Genomic DNA, 24,315 nt, shown 5'->3' on the forward strand with positions numbered 1-24,315 from the left:
TTAGCAATTAAAAATAAAAATATAACTAATTAATTCAATTATACTACAGCTGGTTTATGATTTCGTTCTAATATAAACACAGCAAGTGAATTTGTTAATAAAACTTTCACAGCAAATTAATACAGCAAAGTCAAGTACGGCTTTTTGTCAGTTGGTTAAGGAGCGCTGACTCTGAGCTTCAAATTTAGCAGGACACAAGTTCGATTCCTGATACTAGCAGTGTTAAAAAAATTATTTACGAATAATTAAATTAAAAATTATTTCACAAGAATAATCATACAACGAATGTTATTTGCTAATGACGTATTTCAGCGTCAATACATCATGGTAAAAGCTGTTGGCAATGAGTCATCGAACACTGTAAAAATTCGAATATGAATTCAGCCTAAAAATTCAATTAATTAAAATAAAATAAAATGAATATATGTTGTTATAGTTCACTATTGTTCTAAAAACCTCTTTAATAATAAATCTTAATATGTTAGTAATTAGTATATTCATCAAAATAGCGAAAACATATGCCACAAATATACAAATTGGAGTGTACGCACATAAATATCTAGATAAACTTCCATTTGTTTTTACATTTAGTAATACAAGTTATTTATGTTATATTGTATTTAACTGTGTACTGTGTGCAGTGTACTTTAGAGTAATGTTAACATATAAATTATTATCAGTTTGTTCCAAAAAGCTCAATAAACTTTTTAAATATTTCTGTACATCGCACCTTAGGTGATGTGAAGTGATTTTACAGCTTAAATCTAAATGTCGTCTGTCAAAAACGAACTGTTATTTACAAATAATTGCATACATAAGTTAATGCATGTTTATGAATAATATTCCAAATACATAAACAGTTTTCGCATATATAGAAAATACATATAAAAAATAAGTTGTTTCTCCTTATAACACCGATAGCTCAGAGGCAAGTAAAAATCGTCTTAAATTAATTGCAATTCAATGCTCAATTGTGTTAACACATGGCAACACTGTTTAGCCTGTTAAATGGCAGTTTTTATGCGATACACATACACACATACATACACTCACATAGAGTATTTAGTACTCATGTACTCCGTTAAATTTAGTGCACATTTAAAAAGCAAACAGAATGAAGATGCCGTTGTCTCTGCCCCCGAAGACTGCATTCGAATAATTGCGTTTATGTTTATTTGCTGAAATGCAAATGAATAACTTGCGCCAAAGCCAAATTACCGATGTGGTAATACCAATATTGAGTTTGTGGATCTGGTATTGTTGTCTTTAAACTTCATGTCATTTACGAGTACAACAATTAGTTTTTACACAAATTATTTACTTAGTTAACAAAAGTTGAGAAAAATGAAAAATCGAAAGAGAAGACAAAAATAAAACAATTTAGTAAGGAAATAGGCTATAAAAATAGAAATAAATTGTTGACTTGTCTGACTGACAAATTGACAATTAATCAATTTTTCTGTACAAAGGGTATTAAGCTTTTGGTTGCCAGCTTCGCATTTTTATGATTGGAAGAGTTTTGTAAGAAATAGACAAGTCGGTATCCAAGTGATTGATATATTAAGGAAGAGCTTTGGCTGTGTTTAATTGAATACACAATTCATAATAGTTTTGATATATAATTAAATTAAAGAGATTAAATAAGTAATTCGTTCCATCCCAAGCTATTAGTAGTATATAACTTTAATCTAAAAAAATTGTAAACCGACAGAAATATCATTTTATATGTTGATTGGTTAGGTATGTAGCTTGGTGAACTGAAAGGAAGATCAAATTCTTTTTATTTACCTAAGAAAATCGTTTTGATTCCGCATTCCTCATAATTGTGGGTTAGAAATTAGGCATGTTAAAATCAATGAACCGCTGGACATACTGGTAAATACAAGTTCTCGCCAATATTAATGTCAATAATAAAATAAAAAATAGGTCACACAAGAAATTGGATATGTCTAGATATGGCCACAACAGGTGTTCCGGTGTCATTTCCTCGAACGCTGGTAGATATGTACTTTAGAAGACTCGATAGGACAGACAAGTCTGTTCATGCTTCTCTGCAGTACATTGATATTATCTAAGATACATTCGATTTATTTCTATAGAATAAAAGAGAGATTTTCTTTGAAATCTATTTGAGCATATATATATGAAGCAAGAACATATTAGCCCAATTTGTGTTGGCCTGTCCTAAGCTAGGCTTGCCTTAGAGCTACTGCCTAATACGTTAATAAATCGTCTATATTCGTGAACTTTTTTGAATGAGATGCAGAGGAAATTTATCACAAAAGTCTAACTTTGGATAATAGAATAAGCTCTGCAGATAAAATAAAGTTATAAAGTTGGTAGACTTACGAATTTAGAGATCTAGGGATTTACATTTATTTTATCATTCTGGTACAATAGCTTTTGAATTCTCTTAAGTTCATTCGTCAGGTTAGTTTATTGCTGTTCAATAGTAAATTTAACTTATGCTACTTAACTATATAGCAGAATGTACGGAAAATCAGCAAAACCATATAATACTCGCATGTAATTTCTATTTATAAATACGGTAAGAAAATATTATTTAAATGCGGAACTCTTTATTATTTCGCATTTTATCCCTGCGTAGTGGCATACTACTTCTTTGTATGAATCTAGTTTTAGCATATATGGTACCGAAGCAAGAACTTATTTGTCATGTCATATAAAGACAGTTTTGTAAAAAGTAGTCAAATGTAAAACTAGGCTTTGAATGAATCTTATTACAAGCATTGTTAAAAGCGATACCTTAATATAGTTTATAGATTATCTTCAGCAGTATTATTTCGATTATATAGTTAAGTTTTATAAAATAGAGAGCCGTGCGTATGTGTATAGTCTTTTATGAGAGTACATATGCTAATTTTCCTCTTCACTTATATTTTTAAGAAACAAATCACTTATAACAATTGCTTTAGTTTGGTTTCGTTACGAAGTGCAGCATCATTCATCTTCCGCACCCACGATCAAAATGCTTCAATTTTAAAGGAGTTCCCAGCCATTTTCAGTCTTTGTCGAATTTTTATGTTAGTTCACGTTTTAAGTTAGGTTCGATTTAAGTTTCTGTAGCGTTTGGTATTGTTGTTGCTGACTCATTTTTGGCCAAAGTTCATGCGCAGAGCCAAATAACATAAAATTGGTTCGAAAGCAAGAATTGCATAATTTGGCATGTAATATAAAAAAATTGTTATAACAAAAGAGAATAAGTTTTTCTTTCATTCGTATTATAAAAGGAATATAGATTATTAAGGTTTTGTAATTTAATCAAAAAAAATTTGATTAAATATATACCTAGTAACCCTGTTATGTTGCAGTTATGTTGAAAGTAGGTATTGTGCTTTGGATTGACTTGTAATGACGGATGTGGCGATTGTACAATGAACATATTATATACAAAGAATGTGTCGTAAGGAAAAAATTGTAGGGCTGGAGTTTTTCGAATGAATTACCCCCTATATACTTCCACAATTGTATACAACTTAAACTATTTGCATGAAACTTTTTGAGATATAGGCGGTTTTCGGACTGTATGATTTTTCTTGAAAACTTCCGCGAGGCTCGGAACTAATTTTTAGTAAAAAAATAAAAAAAATCGTATAGGAGAGATCTCTGAAGTTAGATATTTTTTGTTCTTTTAAACATTGGTATGTGAACTAAGTTATTTGGGTGAAACTTTTTTGAGATATAAGTGGTTTTTCAACTGCATGCTTTTATTTGGATAGAGTCCTCTAAAATACTTTGTATCAGAGTGAAAATTGAAAAAGGATACGCGTTGGTAGCACTGTACTGCAGGTGTGCTTTTACTGTTCCATCATTATGCCAGAGTTTTTGGCGTAGAGTTCTGGAAGCATCGTTTTATTCTGACATATTTCTGTAATGTCATATTTTTGTCCCTGAAGCTAAAACGGTTTGGTTTTGCGCCGAATAAAGAGAATGTACAAAAGGACTTAAGACTATACCTCAAACACTCTACGTAAAATATATCGAAAACGATTTGATCAAGCGCTGGCAGAGTTGTATTTCACACGATGGAATCTGCTTAAAAGCGATAAAATAAATGTTCGTTAATTAATGATTTTTCATTTGATAATTCCTGAAAACCTTTTACAAAGAGTGTGGGGTAATACCATGGGCGTACACAGGTAGGGGCAGGGAAAGGGATCTTTTAGATTTTTGTGAACAAAATCTAATTTTCAAGTTTTCAATGAACTAGGGGTGAAATATACTAGCTAATATAAGCCAAAAAGAAAAAGAAAAAAGTACTAAAGATGGGTGCCTTAGCACACTTTAAAATATATAATAAAATGATATCAGTACATCAGCGGTCCTAATTTCGGCTCTGGGTACGCTTATGGGTAGGTTAGGTAATACCGACGCTTCCAGGGGATTCCACTTATGCATATAGGCCCATTATGCTACCGTATTATTGAAAATACATGGGCTAAAACCACTTAGAACCCTTAGCAAAGCTTATAATGCTATATAGAGGGAAGTCTCGAAGTTCGCCAAGGTCCTCAAAAAAAAAAAGCCTCCAAAAACTTAAGGCGACGCGGCGCATGTGCGGACAGAAACAAAGCAGGTGGGAGGCACTTTCGTCATCCTCACCACAACTGCGGCAAAAATGGTTGAAAGAGAGATTCAGTCTCCTAGCATGATATCTAGAATACAATGATCTGTTAGTAAACCTACTACAAGACTGATATCTCTACGGGGCCCGCCCATTGGTAATACTGTGTCAAAACATATAATCAGAAGTAATTCTTAAGAAAGATATTATTATTTTGATTTTTAATAATAAATAATATCCAATAATGTAATTATTCTTAAGATTTGTTAATATTTCTTCATGTGTTAATCTAATTAATTATGATAGTATCTACAATAATAATATACAGAATTAAGTATATATTAAATTAAACATATTATGCTGATGATATAACTTGATTAGCTTTAAGTTACTAATTTTAGATGATAAAAAATTAAAAGGAACATCATTTCGACATGAACCTTTTCGTAATTCGCAATGAGTTTGCACCAAACGAGTTTCCCTGCTGTCAAGCAACTCCTTTCAATGAAATCAAGAGTTTTCGGTTTTATCTTAGCTTTTTTCTGCACAGAGGCGATGGCGATTAAAACTCTACTTTGGCCGCTTTGGCTGCTGTTGAGATGATAATAATGACGTTCGGAATGATGACGATGACTTCACTCACACACTGACCTACTTGATGCCATTAAATCTTACATTTTGTGGAAAAAGATAAAAACACGATTTACTGAAAATGAAATAATAACAACAAAAACAATAATAAAAACAAAAAGTAAGAAACGAGCGCAGTTGGCTTAAATCTTTTCGTGCTGCTACTTTTAACATAAAATTGCAATAAATGAAATTTTGAAGATAATTTTTTTATTTATTTTTATTTTTATTTTTGTTTTTTTCCCAACTGCACAAGTTTTTGTTATCAGAAATATCCAAGTAAATAATTTACATGTAGTATTTGGACACAGTATTATATATCTGAAGACCTTCGCATTTCGATGCGGCTATTATATATCTTTATCTCTCATTATTTACTGTTTTGCCAGAAATTTTTCCGGTATATTGCCAAAGTCTTGAACAGTTGAAGAACGGGAATTTCTTCTGGATAACAGCTCCGTTAATGTCAATAACAAGATAATAAAGACAAAAATTAAATTAAATGTCTTATTGGGTAAGTAGTAAATAAATAAACAATAAAAATTAAATATCGATTTTATAGTTGCTTTGAATGATGACAAGTGTCAGCTATTAATACTCGTAATAATAGGGAATCTATATTGTTAGTTGGTCTCTTTTGGTGACGTGAGATCGTTCGATGATTTATTAACTGAGATGAGAATTAAGATTGTAAATCAAATATTTTGAACTTATGAGATCTGAAATATAAGCTTAACTTTAGAAGTCAGTAGATCTTTGGTTGCACGCAAATTAAATAGAGCAAATAATTATTATTGTTTTTAAGTTAAATCTATATTGATAATATATTTAATAATATCTAAACAAAATATTGCTACAAAACATGATAAAGACAATTTTATAAGAGTTGAAAGTTGGTAGAGAGGTAAAGATAAGTTGGATATTATAAAATATTTTGTATGTTGGTTTAGTGCTTTTCCTTATAGAACTGTTAGTAATGAAAATATTAAAAAAGTGTATCAAATGAGATTATACGTTATTAAAAAAGAGAATAAGAGATCTTGTTAAGAATGTGTATGTTTTACTTAACATGGGAAAGCTATACGCTCATTGTTTTAACCTTGTACTAAAAAGACAATCCTTCAAATGTTTTTAAGATTCTGTTAGAATGGTTTGAGCAAGGTTGATTTATTCATATTGCATAGATTGATGAAGGTTGATGATCCACCACTACAATAAAGAAAGATAAGAAGCAGTTTATTGAAAAATATGCAAGAGCTCCGAAGAAAATGAAGACTATAACGTCATTTGAAAGGATCACAGCTTTAGCTTATTTCGATTGTAAGGATGTGTAAGTCTTTGACTGTCAAGAAATGGGTTGTACAATAATTGGAAGAAACATGCAGTAATAATGAATAAATTGATTGTCGTAATTATTGAAAAACTTGCAATTTCCAAAGAAAACAAATCTTTGGTTTAATAAAGTCAATGTATCCCCAAATCTGACTTCATGTATTTAGTTGTTGTGTCGTAATTATTAAAAAACTTACAATTTCCAAAGAAAAAATCTATGGTTTAATAAAGTTAATGTATCACTAAATCTGACTTCATATATTTAGTTGTTGTGTCCATGGGCCTGTTCTTCGCTTGGACCGACTGTTCTGTAATCCTTAATGAAATGCGCTATTTAAAGGAGTTGACAAAGTTGGGTCATCGTTGTTAGAAGTTTATCGACTTAAGCGAAAACTTTGTTGAAATATGAACAACTTTGCTTTCTCTATTAGATTTGGTGTTAAGTATTATGTCTATTGAATATTGTTGTCACATTCATTTCTTAGTCCTTTCTGATTATAATAAAATTTCTTTACCACTTTCTTTTTTATTGAAAATCTTTTTACTAAGATATTGAAAAAAGTCGAAAGCATATCCGCCGAGAAGATTATTGAATTATATGATCATATGCAAACAAAACTCTTTAAAAATTCCTTATTTAAATATTCTTTTATTACAGTCTTAAAAAGAAATATATTAATAATACTTTTCATTGCAATAAAAGAGTAATAGAGAGAAAGGGTATTAAAAAAAGAGTATTAAATATATTTGAGTTAAAGAAATTAATTTAAAATAATTTTATTACAATGAAGTTGTATTGTTGTATTGATTCTAGTGATATCTAAAAAAGATTTTCAATAATTTAAAATTTGTTTAAAAAAAGTCGACAAATTTAAGTTTGGAGTTCTGTTTCCTCAAATCATTTCCACTACGATTTTCCATGCGAATTTTGCACAAAACTTGAAAAACGCAGTTTGAAAAATTGTAGTTTTACATTTGACATTTGCCTATCAACATTTTTTACTTGAAGTAGTTCCACACCAAAGAATGCAGCCCGTAAATGGTATTAGTGCAGATAGTATTAGGCAGAAGCATACAGAACCTCACAAGTAGAACGAGTAAAACGATGATAAAATTTAATGCTAATTTAATGCAAATTTCGCAATGGATGCCATAAAAACAGCTAAGCGTTACTTTAGGTAGAATCAATGTATCTTTTCACATCTTGAACGTTTCGTTAACTAACACCTTTAGTACAGTAGGTTGCAACCTTGAAAGTTTTGTTACTGCTGAGCCATTAAATTATTAAATTTCAAATACTAATTGTTTACTAATTTGTTGTAAAATAAATAACTATAAAAATATTTAAAAAAAACTTGATTTCTTATCCCTTAACCAAATGTAATATGTGATCATTGAAGTACTACTTGTGTTTGCTCAAAGGGCAAAAAGCAAATTTGATTGATGGTCTTCTTTACATTTTATATAAAGTCAACTAGAAAAATATTTTTAAGCAATTATAGTTGAAATTACAGTTCAGGTTTTTCTAAAATATATTATCTTGATTAATTTGAATATTAGAAAAGAAATCAAATATTTAATTTTAAAATATAGTAAATTATCTGAGAACTTGTTATTCTTTATAGTTGATATTTTGACTTGCTTTAAAGGATGTAATAAACCAAAGTCACATACCAACTAATCAACCACTTTAGTATGCATCATATAATGCCACACCCATTTGCCAAACACAAGAGTTCGCTTGCAGATGGTATCAGTGCGAAACCTTTTTCGTAAACAAGCAACATAATTCCCAAGAATTAAATTATTCTATCTGTCATAAAAAATAATGTACAATCGGAAAATAAGATTTTTTGCTCGACATCACGCAATTCCCACCATTGCTGTAAAAGTCATTGTGGCATTTATTCAGATTGTCTTCTTTTTTACCGGCATAAATGAATAAAATTATTTTTACTTTTAAACGGCTTAAATGCCGCGTAATACCACTCAAATCGTTACTAGCCTAGTGACTTGAAATCTACCGTTGAGTCCGTTGAAAATCACATCACGTGCCGCCATAAAAATGCTACTTCTCAACATACGAGTATCCAACTCAGATGTGTGGGTACATTAAATAATAAAGCACATAATCCGGTCTGAAACAAGTGAAATGTCACCTGCCAACAGACACCAAAAAATGTATAATCTTTTCTAAATTTTTGGACGGTTCGTTCTTTTTTTCTGTTCGCGTAGCCGGTCGTCGTACTTTTTATTGTATCAGCAACAATTTTATTGGCTTTCTTGAGAGAAAGAATGAATAAATAATTTGATTCTAATAGTTGCGTAATCATTTTTTCTCCGTAGAAGTTCATTACCTTTAATTTGCACATATATAAGTTAATAAAATTCTTCATATAATAAAAACAATCAAAATGATCCATATTTAAAAGTGAGCAAATACTATTGTCTACTTTTAGGTGTTAGAAAAAGATGATAAACAATTTTGTTACAAATATTTTTAACTGTCATTATTTTTAGCATATAATTAGTTATAAACTAGTTAGGGTTCGTTATTGATTGTGGTAGGCATTCCAGCGAAACATTCGAGCAAAATTCAGCTAAAGTTTAATAATAATGCATTGACATGCAATATATAAATAGCAGTAACAGAAAAGATAATAGAATGAAAGCAATAGACCAAAAGATAATATCGGTACATATTTATGACGTTTTCGATTGGACAAATCTGGGACTGGTAAATCTGTATAACACTCGCGATTAATTTATAACACTCTAGATCTTTTACCAAAGTAGCAAGATTACACTGAAATTAACAGCTGTTTTATATGATTTGACAGATAAGCTGTGATTTCATTCGATATATATTTATTTGTAAATAATGTGAATATTTAGTAACACGACTAAAAACATAAAATGTTGGATTGGACAAGAAAATTTGACAGATCGAGAGTGAATCTATATAGAATCCAGATTTACACATGGATAACACTATTAGTCTGTCTTAGCTAAAAATTCTTAGAGTTTCGACATTTATAAAAGAGTAATAATAGATAAATGATGTAAGCTTTAACTACTTACTGTTAATATTTCGGACAAGTTTCATTTACACTTTACACTGACATGTCACTCTGTGGATTACGGTCAAAAATAAAAAAAAAATATAGGGAGAATATTAACTTGAATTTTAAATTCAAAAATAGTGACGCAGATTCATATGAAATGAATGTTTCGCATACAGGTTTTTGGAAGGTTTAGTTTCATAATAGTCATGAGGACACGAAAAAGACTTACAACACAAAATGTCAACAATTTCAAATAATTTTTTTTAAGTGGTATCAGAGGAAAATGATATACTTTTACATAAAGTGTAGTTTATGAAATTTCTACCAAAGTTTGAGCAAATGATCTGCTAATGTTTTGTGCCACACATTTTAATGGACGACTAAACAGACTGGAAAGACACGTAGATTAAAAATATTTTGAAGGGATCCATCAAGACCATTGATGAAACGTGGTGTTTTCAATACGAGTCAGAAATAAATAGTCTAAATATAGCATGATAGCAGAAAAAGCAAAAACGTATATATTAGGCTTCAAGAAGACCAGAAGAGCAGCAGAGAAGAATGGAAGGATGTTGTTAAGCAGACTTGGAGACTACATGGACTGTATAGTCACGAATTAAGATGATGATGAATTCAATTCAGATCACTTTGAGTTCAGAATGTCATCTGAGAGGTTTACAACTACTGAGAGCTAGTAGTTGCACTTCGATGAGTTTCTGCGAACTAGCGTTGGTTTTTATTACATGATAATGCACCATCAAACATAGTCAATATGGTAATTGAATTCTTGACAAAATAAAGCATAATACTTATCGATCTTTCACAGTATTCATTTCAGGTGGCTCTGAGCGGCTTCTGACTGTTCCTAAACTCAAATTAAAATTGATAAAGAAAGGAAATTACTTCGATACCATATCGGTCAATTAAAAAGGTTTGTTAGATATATTAATGACAACTGAGATCGAGAGTAAAAAATGTTTCTAAAAATCCATTGAATGTTTATTATAAGACTATTTCTAATAAACAAGAATATAAAATGGAATTATAAACATTAGATATTTTCTAATTATCATCTAATTAGAATAATAAGTACTAATACAGAGCATTCAATGCATGCATGATTTCTAAGAAATCTAATTTCAGAGTACATATAAATATATATATATATATATATAATATAAATAATTTTTCATATGAATTAATTACCTTGTTATATTCTTACTTTAAACAAGATTTACCGGATCACTTGCCTAAAGAAGATATGTATCAAAATATCAATAAACTTGGTCTTATTCTAAAGTTAATTCATAGATATATTGTATTTGTAAGGAAAATACTTGTCAAATCGGACTATTACCGGATGTTTAGTAAATGAGAAACTTTTGATAATAAGAATTTTTGAAGTGATAAATGCTGAAAATATGAGTAACAATAAAAAAATAAGAAAAAAGAATTGAAAAAAATAATATCTTAAATAGTTATTAATAATAATAAATATAATTTTATATTAAAATCCAAGGCTGTTGTCAAATGTTTTTTAACCACTTATCGACGGAAAATAATACTCTTAAGTTTAGTTATTTAGTCAGTTCAGTTCTTAAAAATCAAAATTCTAAATTATTTCAAATCAGAATCAATTTTGTTTATTTATCAAATGATTTCTTGACCTTCATCAACACCTGAACACCTGAAATGGCTGTAAAGACTTTCACTGATTTTATCACCAAACGCCAAAAGTGATGCTCACGTCGAACCGTGTTGTTACCGATGATGACTTATGTCAACAAATAAGCACTCGACCTTCTGAAAACAAGTGCTCAAACTTGAAACTTACAACAAATTAAAATAAATTAAATAAATAAATAAACATATAGCAAATAAATAAATGCTTTAAGTGGGGAAAAAACAAATTTCAAGTAGCATTTATGCATATTTAAATGCAATAAAAACTCAATTGCGGTGAGGAAAATAAATATGGGTTATGATATGCCCTGCGGTGGATACAAAAGACTTTAAGTGTGAGCAATGAGTTCATGTTAATTCAATACTTCAAAATCTATCTACCCAAACAGAAATATAAACAACAACATTATTTTTTGGATCAAAACATTTTTTTAAATAATTATGTGGTGGAAATTTAACCACAACCAGATCTCAAATGGTGTTGGTATTGTATTTAATGTATTTATTATTAGAGAATTTAAATTTGCATATGTTTATGGGACTGTAAAAAACATTAGATTAATATCGTACTATAGTTCAGATCAATAAAAGGAATTTCAAAGAAGTATGATATATCGCAACTCATACGACATAATAAAGATCATACTTTTATTATCAAATAGTACAGAGTAGTGGAGAGAGCAAGTACTTGAGCTTCCATAATGTTCAAAATTAAATAAATTATGCTTAGAAATAAATGCTTAGAAATAAATAAAACAAAATATTTTGTCTATATAAAAAGTTTTTATATTTTATGAATTTATTTAAAAACATATTTAAATGCTTGAAAATAAATAAAACAGAATATTTTGTCTATATGAAAAGTTTTTTTTTTCAATAGAGAACAACGAATTGCATCCAATAAATTTTATTTTTATGAATTAAAAATTATTAAAAATATAATAAAAAATATTTTATTGACGTTATATTTTTACTTGTTATTAATTATTATTCGGTTTTCTCATTTTTTATCATAATATTGTTTGTTAGTACCATTTTTTAATTATTATTACTATTATTTATTACAATTACTTATTATAATTTTGTTTAATTTATTATTACGAATATTATCATTTATTAATAATTATTTTTTTTATTGATATTATATATATCTATAATTATGATAATTATTTTTTTTAATTTATGGTTTTCGCCAACATTGTTTAATAATAGTTTTGTTTTTAAAACGAGTTAATTCGTCAATAGTAAAATAATACCCTCTTAAAAAAAACTATTGATCAATTAGTCCGTTTTTATTATTATTATTATTTTTATTATTAAGAGTTGTACATTTATTTTAACTACGTTTATGTTTATATTGTTTTTTATTTTCATTATCATTTATTAATTGTTATTTTAATTAATTTGAATTAATTATATTATTTTATTGATATTATACATATTTATTTTTAATTATTAAAAATTATTAATTCATTTTAATTACTTTTATAAGTACATTGTTCTTTTCTTTATTATTATTATCATTAATTTATTAATATTAATTTATTAATTGCTGATACACTCCATTTATAAAAACGATACATGACATATAATTGAATGTATCATGAATTCCTATCCTTGATATTTTCGAAATTATAAAGATCAGAGAGCGAAGTTTTCTGTGTTATAAAGTTCATTTGATTCATCATTTGATTTTCCAAAATTTTAAACATTTTTTTATTCTATTTTTCTATTTTTAAAAAAACTTTGCAAAGTACGTGATAAAATTATAGTTTGCGAATTTATTACCAAATCTGTAAGGAGTGTTAACGATAAGAGATAGCTATAAGAAATAAACGATAAAAATAATAATAAAAGATATCTCTTTAACTTTTTAATTAATTTAATGTGATACATTTTTATTTTATTATTTTACATTTTTAACATAAACTTAAAAATATCTAATAATTAGAATACTAAAGCGAAAACAAATTTTCAATGGCAGCAAATTTAAATTGGAAAGAATTTTTAATTTAATTTTTTAATACTTAACCGTTTTAATTTAAATGAATAAAATTCATTTTTATTTAAAACTTATTATTAATACTAAAACCATTTACAAATGGAATATTTTTTACAGTTTTAAGTAATTTAAGTCGTTTGGGTACCGGCCAAACTATTTAGTCAACATTTTCATTAATTTTATTTTATTGGGGCGCGACTGGTAAGTGATCTCCTTCTGGTTGGAAACCATTCTCATCTGCCACATAACGCAGTGTTATTATATTTCCTTCTGGATCCATGTATGAATATGATCCTGACTGCACTAAAATTAATTCTTCATGTTCTTCAAGCACTTGACCATCAGCGGTTTCAGATTTTGGTACTAGAATTTTTTTCATGTAGCCAATATTTTCTACTTTGATTCCATTAGACGTCTCATAACTATAATGAATTCGAATATGTAGTATATTAAATATTTTAATCAAATAAAATGTTAAGTGTTTAAGAGATAATAAGAGTATAATAGATTACTAATATAATAACGATTTTTTGGATATGAAGCGTAGTTTGAGAAAGAACTATAAGTTCAACTTTTGGTTCGTAATTTATTTTTATAATATTAATTTGATGTACAAGTTGAGGAACATTAATACGTTTAATGAATTAATGCTATTTAGTTACCATGCTATCAATGTACATATAATATTAGGATGGACTTAGATGTGCACTGTGAAAATGTAGAACAGAGTATTATGAACTGAGTAGGTCTTTATGCTACAACTAACTCTTAATTAGCAGAAGACAGTGAACCTGTCATATAATAGTCAGAACGTCTGGTTACTTAATAGGTTTCTAATTTTGGTTGACATACAAATATATATATATATATTTTGGTTGAAATTTATTATTGAAATAAAAAAATAAAATTCTTAAGCAGTTTTATTGTAAACAGAATAATACTAAAAATAATAATACGAAATTATTATTTAAATTTCCTTTAATGAGTTAAATATTTTCTAACAGTGATATCCAGTATTATAAGGTTTAAGATATATTTCAATGAAAATAATCACATCGTATTATAAGTTATTATAGAAGTACAACAAACAATATAACTAATAGAATAATATTAAGTTTATTTAAATATACTCTCACTTTATATTGTATACCAAATCACAGAGATTAAGATGAAAAGCACAGATTATGGGAATACATGTAAGCTTACACCTAGATAAAATGTTTAAGTATAGCTTACTTTACCCACAATGCATAGTGGGCAATAAAAAGTGTGACTTCTTTATTATATCAATAAATGATATTTTATTGATTTAATTTCTTGGGAAAATAAACTGTAAAGCCCTTGTCAGAGGTAAAGGAGTATGGAACAAGACTGTAAAGGACGGAAAATCCCATACTGGTCTGTATTGAGATTTGAACAAAACTGTAACGGAAGCCGAATCTCATTTTGGGCTGTATCGATAAGTGATGTTGGTAATATTTTCGCATTTATTTAATTTAGTAAAAACTTATTTAAACAGAACTACTAATTTCGAACTTTAACAGCACAAAAGTTCAATCATGGTCGCTCCTATTTATTCCTATTTATTACTTGTTATAGTAATACCTATAACATCTATAAATAATATAGATATTATAGATATGAATATCTAAAATTTATATTATATATTATTAAATATTTTTCTAAAACTTAAGAGTTTTAGACTAAGAAAACCAAGATACTAGTATCTGGGCCTGGACATAAAGTGTGAAGGTAGATATGCCAACAAAATTTTTTCCATATCTAGAAAATGTTCACCATTTTCAAAAATTATTATCGACTATTATTATTATCGATATATTTGAATTAAAAATTATCGTTTTTATATTTTAAATTTTTTTTCCATTTCTTCACCTGCTATTATAACTGCCATCCGGATTGTTCACATCCACTTGATTAATGATTGTAGCAGGCGTCGTTGATGTGGATGCTTGTTCCTGCGCAGGACGTGCAATTACAAATGCGAAGAAAACGGCGCATAAAATCACTGTACCAAGCTTATACATATTGTATATATCTTTTTATCACTGTTCACACTTCAAATATTAACACAATAATTATTTATTAATTGTATTTAAATATATCTAGAATGAAATAATCGAAAATCGTTTGTGTAATCCACTTCACTTAAACATTTATTCCGAACTGTTGTCATCTGAATGTCAGGCGGGTCTTTTATATGCTCATTTGTGCGTTGAAGAAGAAAGATTCGACAGAAAAATAGGCAGATGCACGGACTAGAGACACTAAGTCGTTTTATTTTGTGGTGTACATTTTGTGCGTGTGTATGAATGATATCAAGGGAAAGATGGGCGCGCTAGATAAGAGTATCTAAGTAAAGCTCTGTACAGCTCTGTACAGCTAAAAAAATGACAAAAGAGTAACTTCAAAATATAATAAGTAACATGTGCAAAATTTACTCATTTTTTGAAATTATCTTTCAGTTATATTTTGATTTTATTTTTATTTTTATTGTACTTTAGTTTTTGTGTATGAATTAATGATCATCGCATTGTGATGAGCAAGCACTTACGCAGAAGACAGGTGAGACATACAGATACTATATACTTTCTGTAGTTAACCTCAAGCCGCCACTTATATGAGTTTCGTTATCTTCTCGTATTTCACATAGATACGTGCTCGGGCTTATTTGCTGCTTTGATTTAGGGTGGTGCGATACTCGTGTAAGTGATCATTTGTGGTTTATATTGCAGTTTTAAGATTGTTGCTTCCTTGAATTCTAGCGAATTATTTGCAATTTAAATAAGTAAATATATACAAATTTTTAAGTAAACAAACTGAATTTTAACTGAATTTGCAAATTAATTTTAATGTTCAATTGTAATTTTTGCACAATTTTGCAAAGTCGAAAAAAATTGTATTAACTCTGATTAAATTTCTGAAGATTTCCTTTGTTTTTCTAAAAAATTAGCGTGTTAAGTAAGCTTGAAATTTAGTAGTAACATTCATTCATGGCTAGTGAAGAATACGTGGACATATATATATGTACATATATTTATTAAACAGTCGTAACTATTGCCACTAAATGACTCGTATAAAATTATAATTAATCCTATCTAAATGGTCTATAAATGGTCTATTCAATATAGAAAATAGTAAATTCGGACTGATTCATGTGGGTCTAAAAGCCTTTTCAACAAAGTTGTACGATCCAGTTATAACAATACTGAGATTTATCTGGTTGTCAAATATGAAAGAATTATTAGTTTTAGTAAATATGTTATTTAAGTCTCTTTTGGCTGTTAAAAATAAACAAGACATCCCTTGACCTAATACATACATTCATTCTAATACATACATACCTGTTCATATAGATTTCGTCGTGATTCTGTGAAATGGCCTTGTGTAACATGTTCCAGTTCCCTTAACTAAGATTTACATTCGGTGTAAGGTGGTTCTAAATCAGTCAAAAATAATATGTGAAGAATCGGGTCAAGCAGTGGCATAGTCAATAGAGCCCTTTGTAAGGAGACAAAATAAATTTTGATTGATTGTCTAAAACTTGTTATTTCCTTTTATATTCCGTAGTTCCGTAGTTTGTGATCCGAAGTTATTGCCGTTTGATCAATAGTCTGGTGGTAAGTTTGCACCCTTTAAAGTAATATTGTTGATATGTAATTTCCAAATTTGCTATATATTTTGCCTTTACTGAAGTTATATTATATAACTTATATATATATTCTGATATTCAGTAATATGTTGACTTAGTTATTCCGCTATTAACTCGGTCCAGACATATACTATATGTAAACAAAAGTGCAATGAGGAGGATGAAAGTTGACATTAAAGTCGAAGAGATTATACCTTATGCACTCTCAGCCACTTTACTCCGGTTATGTGTTTATAATAATGTCTTATTATTAGTGTTAATAAAACAATCACAACTTCATACCAGAGTTTTATTTAAAAAAAAAAATTATTGATACCTATTACTCTATTAAAAGTTTTCGTGTCTAATACTTTAAAAAAAGTAATAGTACTAAGAACAAAGTATATTATATATTTTTTTAGTAAGTAATTAAACTGTACCTGATCTACTTGTAAATACTATTGTATATATATTTTTTTATTTCTTTATAAGGGTGCCTAATACTTTGTTGTTATTCTAAAACACTTTCGATTTCCACACTTTATATACATAAAAAAAAATTATATTAAATGAAAAAACGTTGTTGCTAATTATTTTGTACAACAAAAATGCAAATACTAAATATTTTGTTAGATTGAAATTCACTTTTATGCCACTATCTAAACAAATACGGCTGATCCACGATGCCTGATTTAAAAGTTCAGAATATTTACCAACGAAACCAATAAATCAATTAACACATTTAATTTTGTGTAATTTTTGTGCTTTTATTTGGTTTGCATGTGTAAATAAAAATTGAACCATTGAAATATGCAAATTAAAGTTTTAATGAATTTTAAAATAGTTTAATCTATTTCATAATAAAAAAAAATACGTTTAAAACTAACGAATATTATCGTTAGATACTGGAGTTGCTATTAATTCAAATATTTACTTTATATCGGGGGGTTGGCTTGATGGGTTAAAAAAATGAACTTTATAATTGTACACGTACATATTCAATATAAATGCAGCATGACTATTTAATTTATAATATTAAATTATATAAAAAAAATTTTTTTAAATTATCTGTAAAACCCCGAAGTAAATTTCCTGCCAAGAGCCGGATTAAGAGTATATGTATTTAGGTAGGTATATTTAGATACAATTTAGGTACATGTTGAAGCTAGTTGAGTCAGTGCTTTTCTGTCAACTTTTACTCTCTATTAACTGCGATGTTTCTTCAAATCCTCTCTCTACGGCTTGATTGGATTATTGTTTATCACTTCATCAGACTAAGCAATAATTGACCTCAGATCTGCATACCTCCCCGAGGAGCCTGTAACCATTCTGAGATTCAATAACGCGGTTTTGGTAAGCCTGTCCGGTTTCGTAAACAATTTCAGGGCTTAATCCTTTATGTATTTTTTGACCGAATTAATCTTGAAGACCCTGAGGATGTGATTTGTCCTAATGTGCATATATTTTCACAAAAATGTTAATATATTATACATACAGATAAATGTATAATAAAACATATCTCCAAATACATCATTAAGAATAATCAAAACATTCATATTGATTTGAATTAAAATGCCTCGTACATTATTTAATCTATTTTACTCATTTCAAATGAATATAACTCTATGAGGAATGTATATATTTTATTTAATATTTATTCAAAGAGAAATTTATAATAATGAATTAATATTATTTTTCCACGGTCACACATTTTTAATTTTATAAACAATTATTCGTATTTATCCAAGCAAAAAGCAAAAAAGTGGTGGAACTATTAAAAACCCATAAACAAATAAATTATTATTACGGCATAGAAGAAACACTTACTTGATATATTCCGAAAACCGATGAGAACTATATAGCGAAAGTCATGAAGTAATTTATGCTCAGCACATTCCAATTATGGAAATAAATTGCGTATATTCTGACAACTACAAAGAATTTATTTTTATTGATAACGGCTAACGAAAACATACTAATAAAATGCTTTTTAATAGTCAAATATGTTACGAATATTAAAATATCTAAATTCTATTTCTACTTCACCACCAAATTTCAGGGGTGAATAAACTTTAGGTTATTCACCTTTGCTCGAAATAAACAAAAAAAAAACAAAAAAAAAAATCCAATTAGCAATAATATTACGAAATCACAAAATATTAATTTTATGGCATAATTAACTATATTTTTTTTTATTCACAACAATTATTCAGTCCTTGCTTATAACAACATTAAAACATCACATTTACTTCTTTTATTAAATTTAGTGCTTTTTGTTTTCTGGTGGATGATAAGGATGTTCCTCTAAATATTTAAGAGTTTTTAGAACTGATTCTGGAATTGGTGGAGGAGTGGGTAAATGTGCACCAACTGGTCGGTATCCATTTTCATCAGCAGTATAGGAGACAACATATTCTTTGCCATCATCTGATATGTATGCAAATTTGCCTTCAATTGCTTCTCCATCATGATCTGCATCAACATGTTTTAATACGCCATCTTGCGTTGCTTTCGATCCATCACCCAATTCATAACTGAAATGTTCAGAGAAGTTTTATGTTTTAAAAAATTATTTAAATTAATATAAAACTTATAAAGTATTATAAAATAAAAATATTTTTAAGTAATAAATATATTAATTTAATTCACTAAAATAGTAAAGTGTATATTTTTACTTTTAAATTAGAAAAAAGTAGAAAGCGGACCCCGGTGAAGCGGAGCACTGCGTCTATATATTATTAAATCTTTCAGTCTAACAATTGAATTGATATATGTTTCTAATTGAAATATATGAACTGTGAAACCGAAGACCAAAAAGTTTATACATAAGCTTTATTTATTAAAAAACCCTATCATATAGAGTCTTATAGAACCTATTAAGAAAACCTATCCAACAAACCTTATTATACCGCTTACATGATAAGATTTACAAAATGTACTACTTAAAGAAAGGGCTTATCCAAAATCATCCAAATATTTTTGAAGTAGAATTACGGACTACCTACATTTGTGCGGAATGAGTGGAATCATTTCGGATGCTCCAGCATTAAGCTCGTATAAAGTTCTTTACAAGTTAGTATGGGACTGCTCACAGATATTAAATCTCTCAGATAGAGACAACAAATTCAGTATGAATTTCTGGCTGTATTGAGATCAAATAAAATTTACAAGGTGATCAATTCGTCAAATGGCTGGTTTCCACACAATGATAGGACCTTAACAATATTGTTGTATGTGCATAGATTTATAGGAGTTTGTATTAAGGAATCAAGAATCGCAGTGAACGCAAATTTTATAGTTTTAAGGTAAACTAAATTGTCATTAGTCAACTGTAAAAATAAAAGAATTAGATTTTGTAAAATTAACATTCTCCGAAGAAACTAAGGCGCCTGAACACATATTAGGTGAATTTGAATCACTAGGACAGTAAAGACACAAACACTTAGAATTATGATTTATATCAAGCATAAAACTGATAATATTATTCATTTTGTTAGAATAATGTGATTAGATAGAATTAATCTAATTCGTAATACTTTATTTACCCCCTATTCACACATTACATTTACAAGAGACTTTAAGGTCAGTGTGTGTTCTCTCAATAATAGTTAAGATAATATTAAGCAGTTGTATATTAAGCATATTGTATATTAAGTCAACTTAGAAAAGAGTGAGGTTTCGATAAATATAGTGAAGTCAACAATAAAAATTCTTTGTATATTATTTTAATTAATTGATTTTTTGGCTGACCATACAGCTGTTTCGAGTATTGCCAAATACCCATAATCAGTTATCTTGAAAATAATTTTTGTATTTAATTATTCGTAAATAATTTTTTGCGATTGCAAGTGCCAAGGGTTGAACTCATATCCTACTAAATTTTAAGCTCAAAGTCAGCGTTCATTAGTCAACTGTCCCAAGACAAAAACTTTTCGAAATCTCTCTAACAAAATACAATAGTTTCTATTAAGTGAAATAGTTACCACCGTCATAACTGACTTTAAATTACATTTTATTTTTTATATGACAATAAGATTTTTGTCATATATTTTTATTTGTAAAATATGTTTATGAATATGTTTATGATATTCACAGTATTTTCGAATATAAAAGTACAACTGTCACTACTGAATTCGAATAGTTTTTCACTATAGTATAATCGAATACAATAATTTAAAATATTCTTATGAAAGAAATCAACACTATTATTAACTAGTATATTTATTTATATTTTAGTTGTTAATCAATTTAACCATAAGCGCATTAGATTATTAGCTTACTGGTAATGATATTTTCCGTCGTATTCCACCATGGTTTCCTGTGATATTAATTTCACTTCTTCGGCATAAGCAAAAGTGCAAAGAACCAAACTAAATAGAGCAATAAACACTTTCATTTTAGCAAAATTAATTAAAAAATTTTAATTTGAATTAAAAATTGAAAACCGCTTAATTATAATTTCGTTGAATGTTAAAAACTCAACTGATTAAATTCGAGCACAAACCGAAAGCTTTTATACCCTTTCTTCATGGACAAAATAACAGAAATTCCTGTACTAAAGTTTAAAGTTAATAAAAATTAAAATATTTATTTGCATATATATCTTACTTTTTTTCTTTATTAATAAATAATAACGAACTTGTTTTTGTTTTAATGTATTTTATTTTTGTTTATATTTTTGTTTTATTCTCTTGGATGATCCTCACTCCAGTTATTTTTGACTATTGACTAACTTAAAACGTCTCTTACGTATATAAGCATATATGTGTATATACATATCTACATATATGGCCAAATATGTATGAAATGGGTGTGAAATTTAACACACGTTATATAAAATATAGAATCTGAGTATATATGTGTATATATTTTTAATATGTCTAGATATGCAAAGATTTTTTGGTGATTTGTGGAAACCGACTAGACCGCATATTTCTATATCAAATAAGCAAGAATAAATTTAAACAAAAAAAATATATTTTTTAAATTAGCATAAAACAAATATATCATCATAAAAGTCACATCATATCGATTTGTTATTTTTAGTTAACACTTATATAAAAAAATTCTCAATGCTCTGAAGTACGTTTATGGGACATAAAAAACGTTTGCAATAATTTAATTTAAAGTTTAGTGGAATCGGAGTATTTGCAAATTCACACCTGAAATACTTGATTATAAAATATTGTGGGTGCTCTATGTATAATATGTACTACTCGTTTGTATAATTAAGTTATGATTTTAATAAGGAAATTATATATTTTGGAACCACTTCTATAATAAAGTATTGTTTTATTTAATTGTATATATTTTTTTAATTTGGTGATTATTTTAAACAGGAAATAATATTATATATATGGGAATTATATTTATAACATTGTTTTATATTTCAGATAAATATATATTTTTTTATTAAAAGTTTTTTGTATAACATATAATACAAAAATGACTTTTTTTTTTAATAATACGTACATATATATAATTTGTCATTTAATTGAAAAAAACTTGTAGCGATGTTACATATATCATGTATAATTTTTTAAATAAAATCCCACCCGCTAATTGGGAATTTTGGCACATGAGTATTTCACCAATTCTCAATTGAGTAAGACAATAATTCATTTAATATCAGAAATCAGCAAAAAATATAGTTTTGTTATATAAATACCTAAACATCAATATAAAACTTAATTTATCCATCGAGATACGAGAAGGAAAAAGAGTTTTGCAGCATAGATGAATGGATAGTTTCGAATATAAAAAACCCAAGATAGAATAAGTATTAATATCTCTATAGTTCAAAAACACAAAACATGAGACTATTTCACCTGGTAAGATTATTTATTTAACCTGGTTAGTTAATTAGGATCTTGACTTTAGAAATAAATCTACAGAACCACTGGTTTGTGATTTTTTCAGACATTCAATTTGCATATCTCGCTCTGTCTTTTTATAATATATAAATAAAACTAATCAAGCAGTAATTAATCAATGCTTCATTTCATTAGTTTCAGTTTCGGAAATAAGAATATATAGTAGAAGATGAACTGGTCAAGTAAGAATTAAAAGAATCATTATCGGGGGAATATTCAAATTAATTTTCTAAGTTTTTTTTTCCTTATTTGCCAATTCGATAACGAGTATTGTTGATCATAAAAGATATGTTTTATAAGCTCTTAACCATCTCATATTGCTCTCTGTTTGAATCTAAGTCCCGTTTGCCGTAGTTCTGATACACACACTATGCTAACAGAGCGCTAAAAACGTCATTTTTTATTCTGATTGTTTGTCGAATGTTTTGAAACCATAAAAATTGAACCTAGTCAATATCTTATTTTTGCTTCGCCTTTCTTTGGAAAATCAATAGCTTATCAATAATTAATTGCTAGAACTGTACCAGTTTGTATTTGTATTTTGCACAACATGTCCCAAATACGATGTTTTCCTTTTGTTTGTAACTGCCAACAGCTCCCGACCGCAGTTAATTTTTCTTGAAACTTTATTGCTTGTAATACAGTATTTTTAGAGTTCTTCGAAAGAAACATAATTGAAACGATTCAAGCTTATTAATATCTCTTGGTTTTAAGGTCTTTAGCATTTTACAATACGATTTTTAGTTTTGAGATTGAGATCGTTACTGTTCAATACATTGTTGAATTTAAGCAAAGCATTTCGCACTATTTCTATGCGACATTTTGTGTACTTAGAACAATCTCACTTTTCATCGATACTGTTATTATATCGGAAGGAACAGCTGCATATATAATGCCATCATAGTGGTTTAATAATTAAGATGAGCATCAGTCTGGATAATAACAGGATCATATGCTGTATACTACTACGTGTATTCTCGTTAATATGGCGAATTATATTCTCGAATGAAAGTCTGCTTGTTGTTACCCCTTTCTATATCTAGACATCTAGATAATGTTCAATAAAGTGATGAGAAGATTTATGTATATTTAATGTGACTAGGTTATATATGCAGGTACACATAAATAAATAGCAAAAAAGAATAATTATTCATGTTTTTTTAAAGAATCTGTCGATCTTTATTTGCATCCTTATTTCATATTTTACAATATATATATATATATTTATATACAAAATCATCGTTAATATTATGTACTTTAAATCGATACTTGCAACTTTCTTTATTAATTCATTTTTATAATATAAAATTTTTGTTCTAAAACTTACTCCTTGCAACTTCAACATAGCGATATCACATATTAACTAAAATAAGAGTTCGGCGACTAAAATTGTGTATTGAAAATTCAGTTAAGAACGCCAGAAGGTCGAACAATTTGCGGTTGTGATTGGATGTGAGAAAGGGGGCTTGAGTAGAAATACGTGATATTTTTTGACT

General features: G+C 27.9%; 2 protein-coding genes across 2 annotated transcripts; both read right to left on the reverse strand.

Annotated features, from left to right (window-relative positions):
* Positions 1-13,369: 13,369 nt before the first annotated feature.
* On the reverse strand, positions 13,370-15,495 carry LOC119682774 (endocuticle structural glycoprotein SgAbd-4). The gene is made up of 2 exons (XM_038096283.1): positions 15,191-15,495; positions 13,370-13,719 (listed from the first exon to the last, which is right to left on the reverse strand). Exons 1-2 carry the CDS (start codon positions 15,340-15,342, stop codon positions 13,482-13,484), a joined length of 390 nt encoding a protein of 129 aa, XP_037952211.1. The 5' UTR covers positions 15,343-15,495; the 3' UTR covers positions 13,370-13,481.
* Positions 15,496-19,136: 3,641 nt separating this feature from the next.
* Positions 19,137-21,414, reverse strand: LOC119676762 (endocuticle structural glycoprotein SgAbd-3). Its single transcript, XM_038088019.1, has 2 exons — positions 21,227-21,414; positions 19,137-19,480 (listed from the first exon to the last, which is right to left on the reverse strand). Exons 1-2 carry the CDS (start codon positions 21,340-21,342, stop codon positions 19,210-19,212), a joined length of 387 nt encoding a protein of 128 aa, XP_037943947.1. The 5' UTR covers positions 21,343-21,414; the 3' UTR covers positions 19,137-19,209.
* Between the last annotated feature and the right edge of the window lie 2,901 nt (positions 21,415-24,315).

The sequence above is a fragment of the Teleopsis dalmanni genome, chromosome 2 (assembly GCF_002237135.1).
Source record: "Teleopsis dalmanni isolate 2A chromosome 2, ASM223713v2, whole genome shotgun sequence".
NCBI classification, from domain to species: Eukaryota; Metazoa; Arthropoda; class Insecta; order Diptera; family Diopsidae; genus Teleopsis; species Teleopsis dalmanni.

Excerpts from the sequence above, each read along its gene's own strand:
- LOC119676762 (XM_038088019.1), bottom strand. The coding sequence starts at position 21,342 with ATGAAAGTGTTTATTGCTCTATTTAGTTTGGTTCTTTGCACTTTTGCT. Across the intron at positions 19,481-21,226 it reads GACGGAAAATATCATTACCA|TTATGAATTGGGTGATGGAT; the intron begins GTAAGCTAATAA and ends TGAACATTTCAG.
- LOC119682774 (XM_038096283.1), bottom strand. The coding sequence starts at position 15,342 with ATGTATAAGCTTGGTACAGTGATTTTATGCGCCGTTTTCTTCGCATTT. Across the intron at positions 13,720-15,190 it reads GATGGCAGTTATAATAGCAG|TTATGAGACGTCTAATGGAA; the intron begins GTGAAGAAATGG and ends AATTCATTATAG.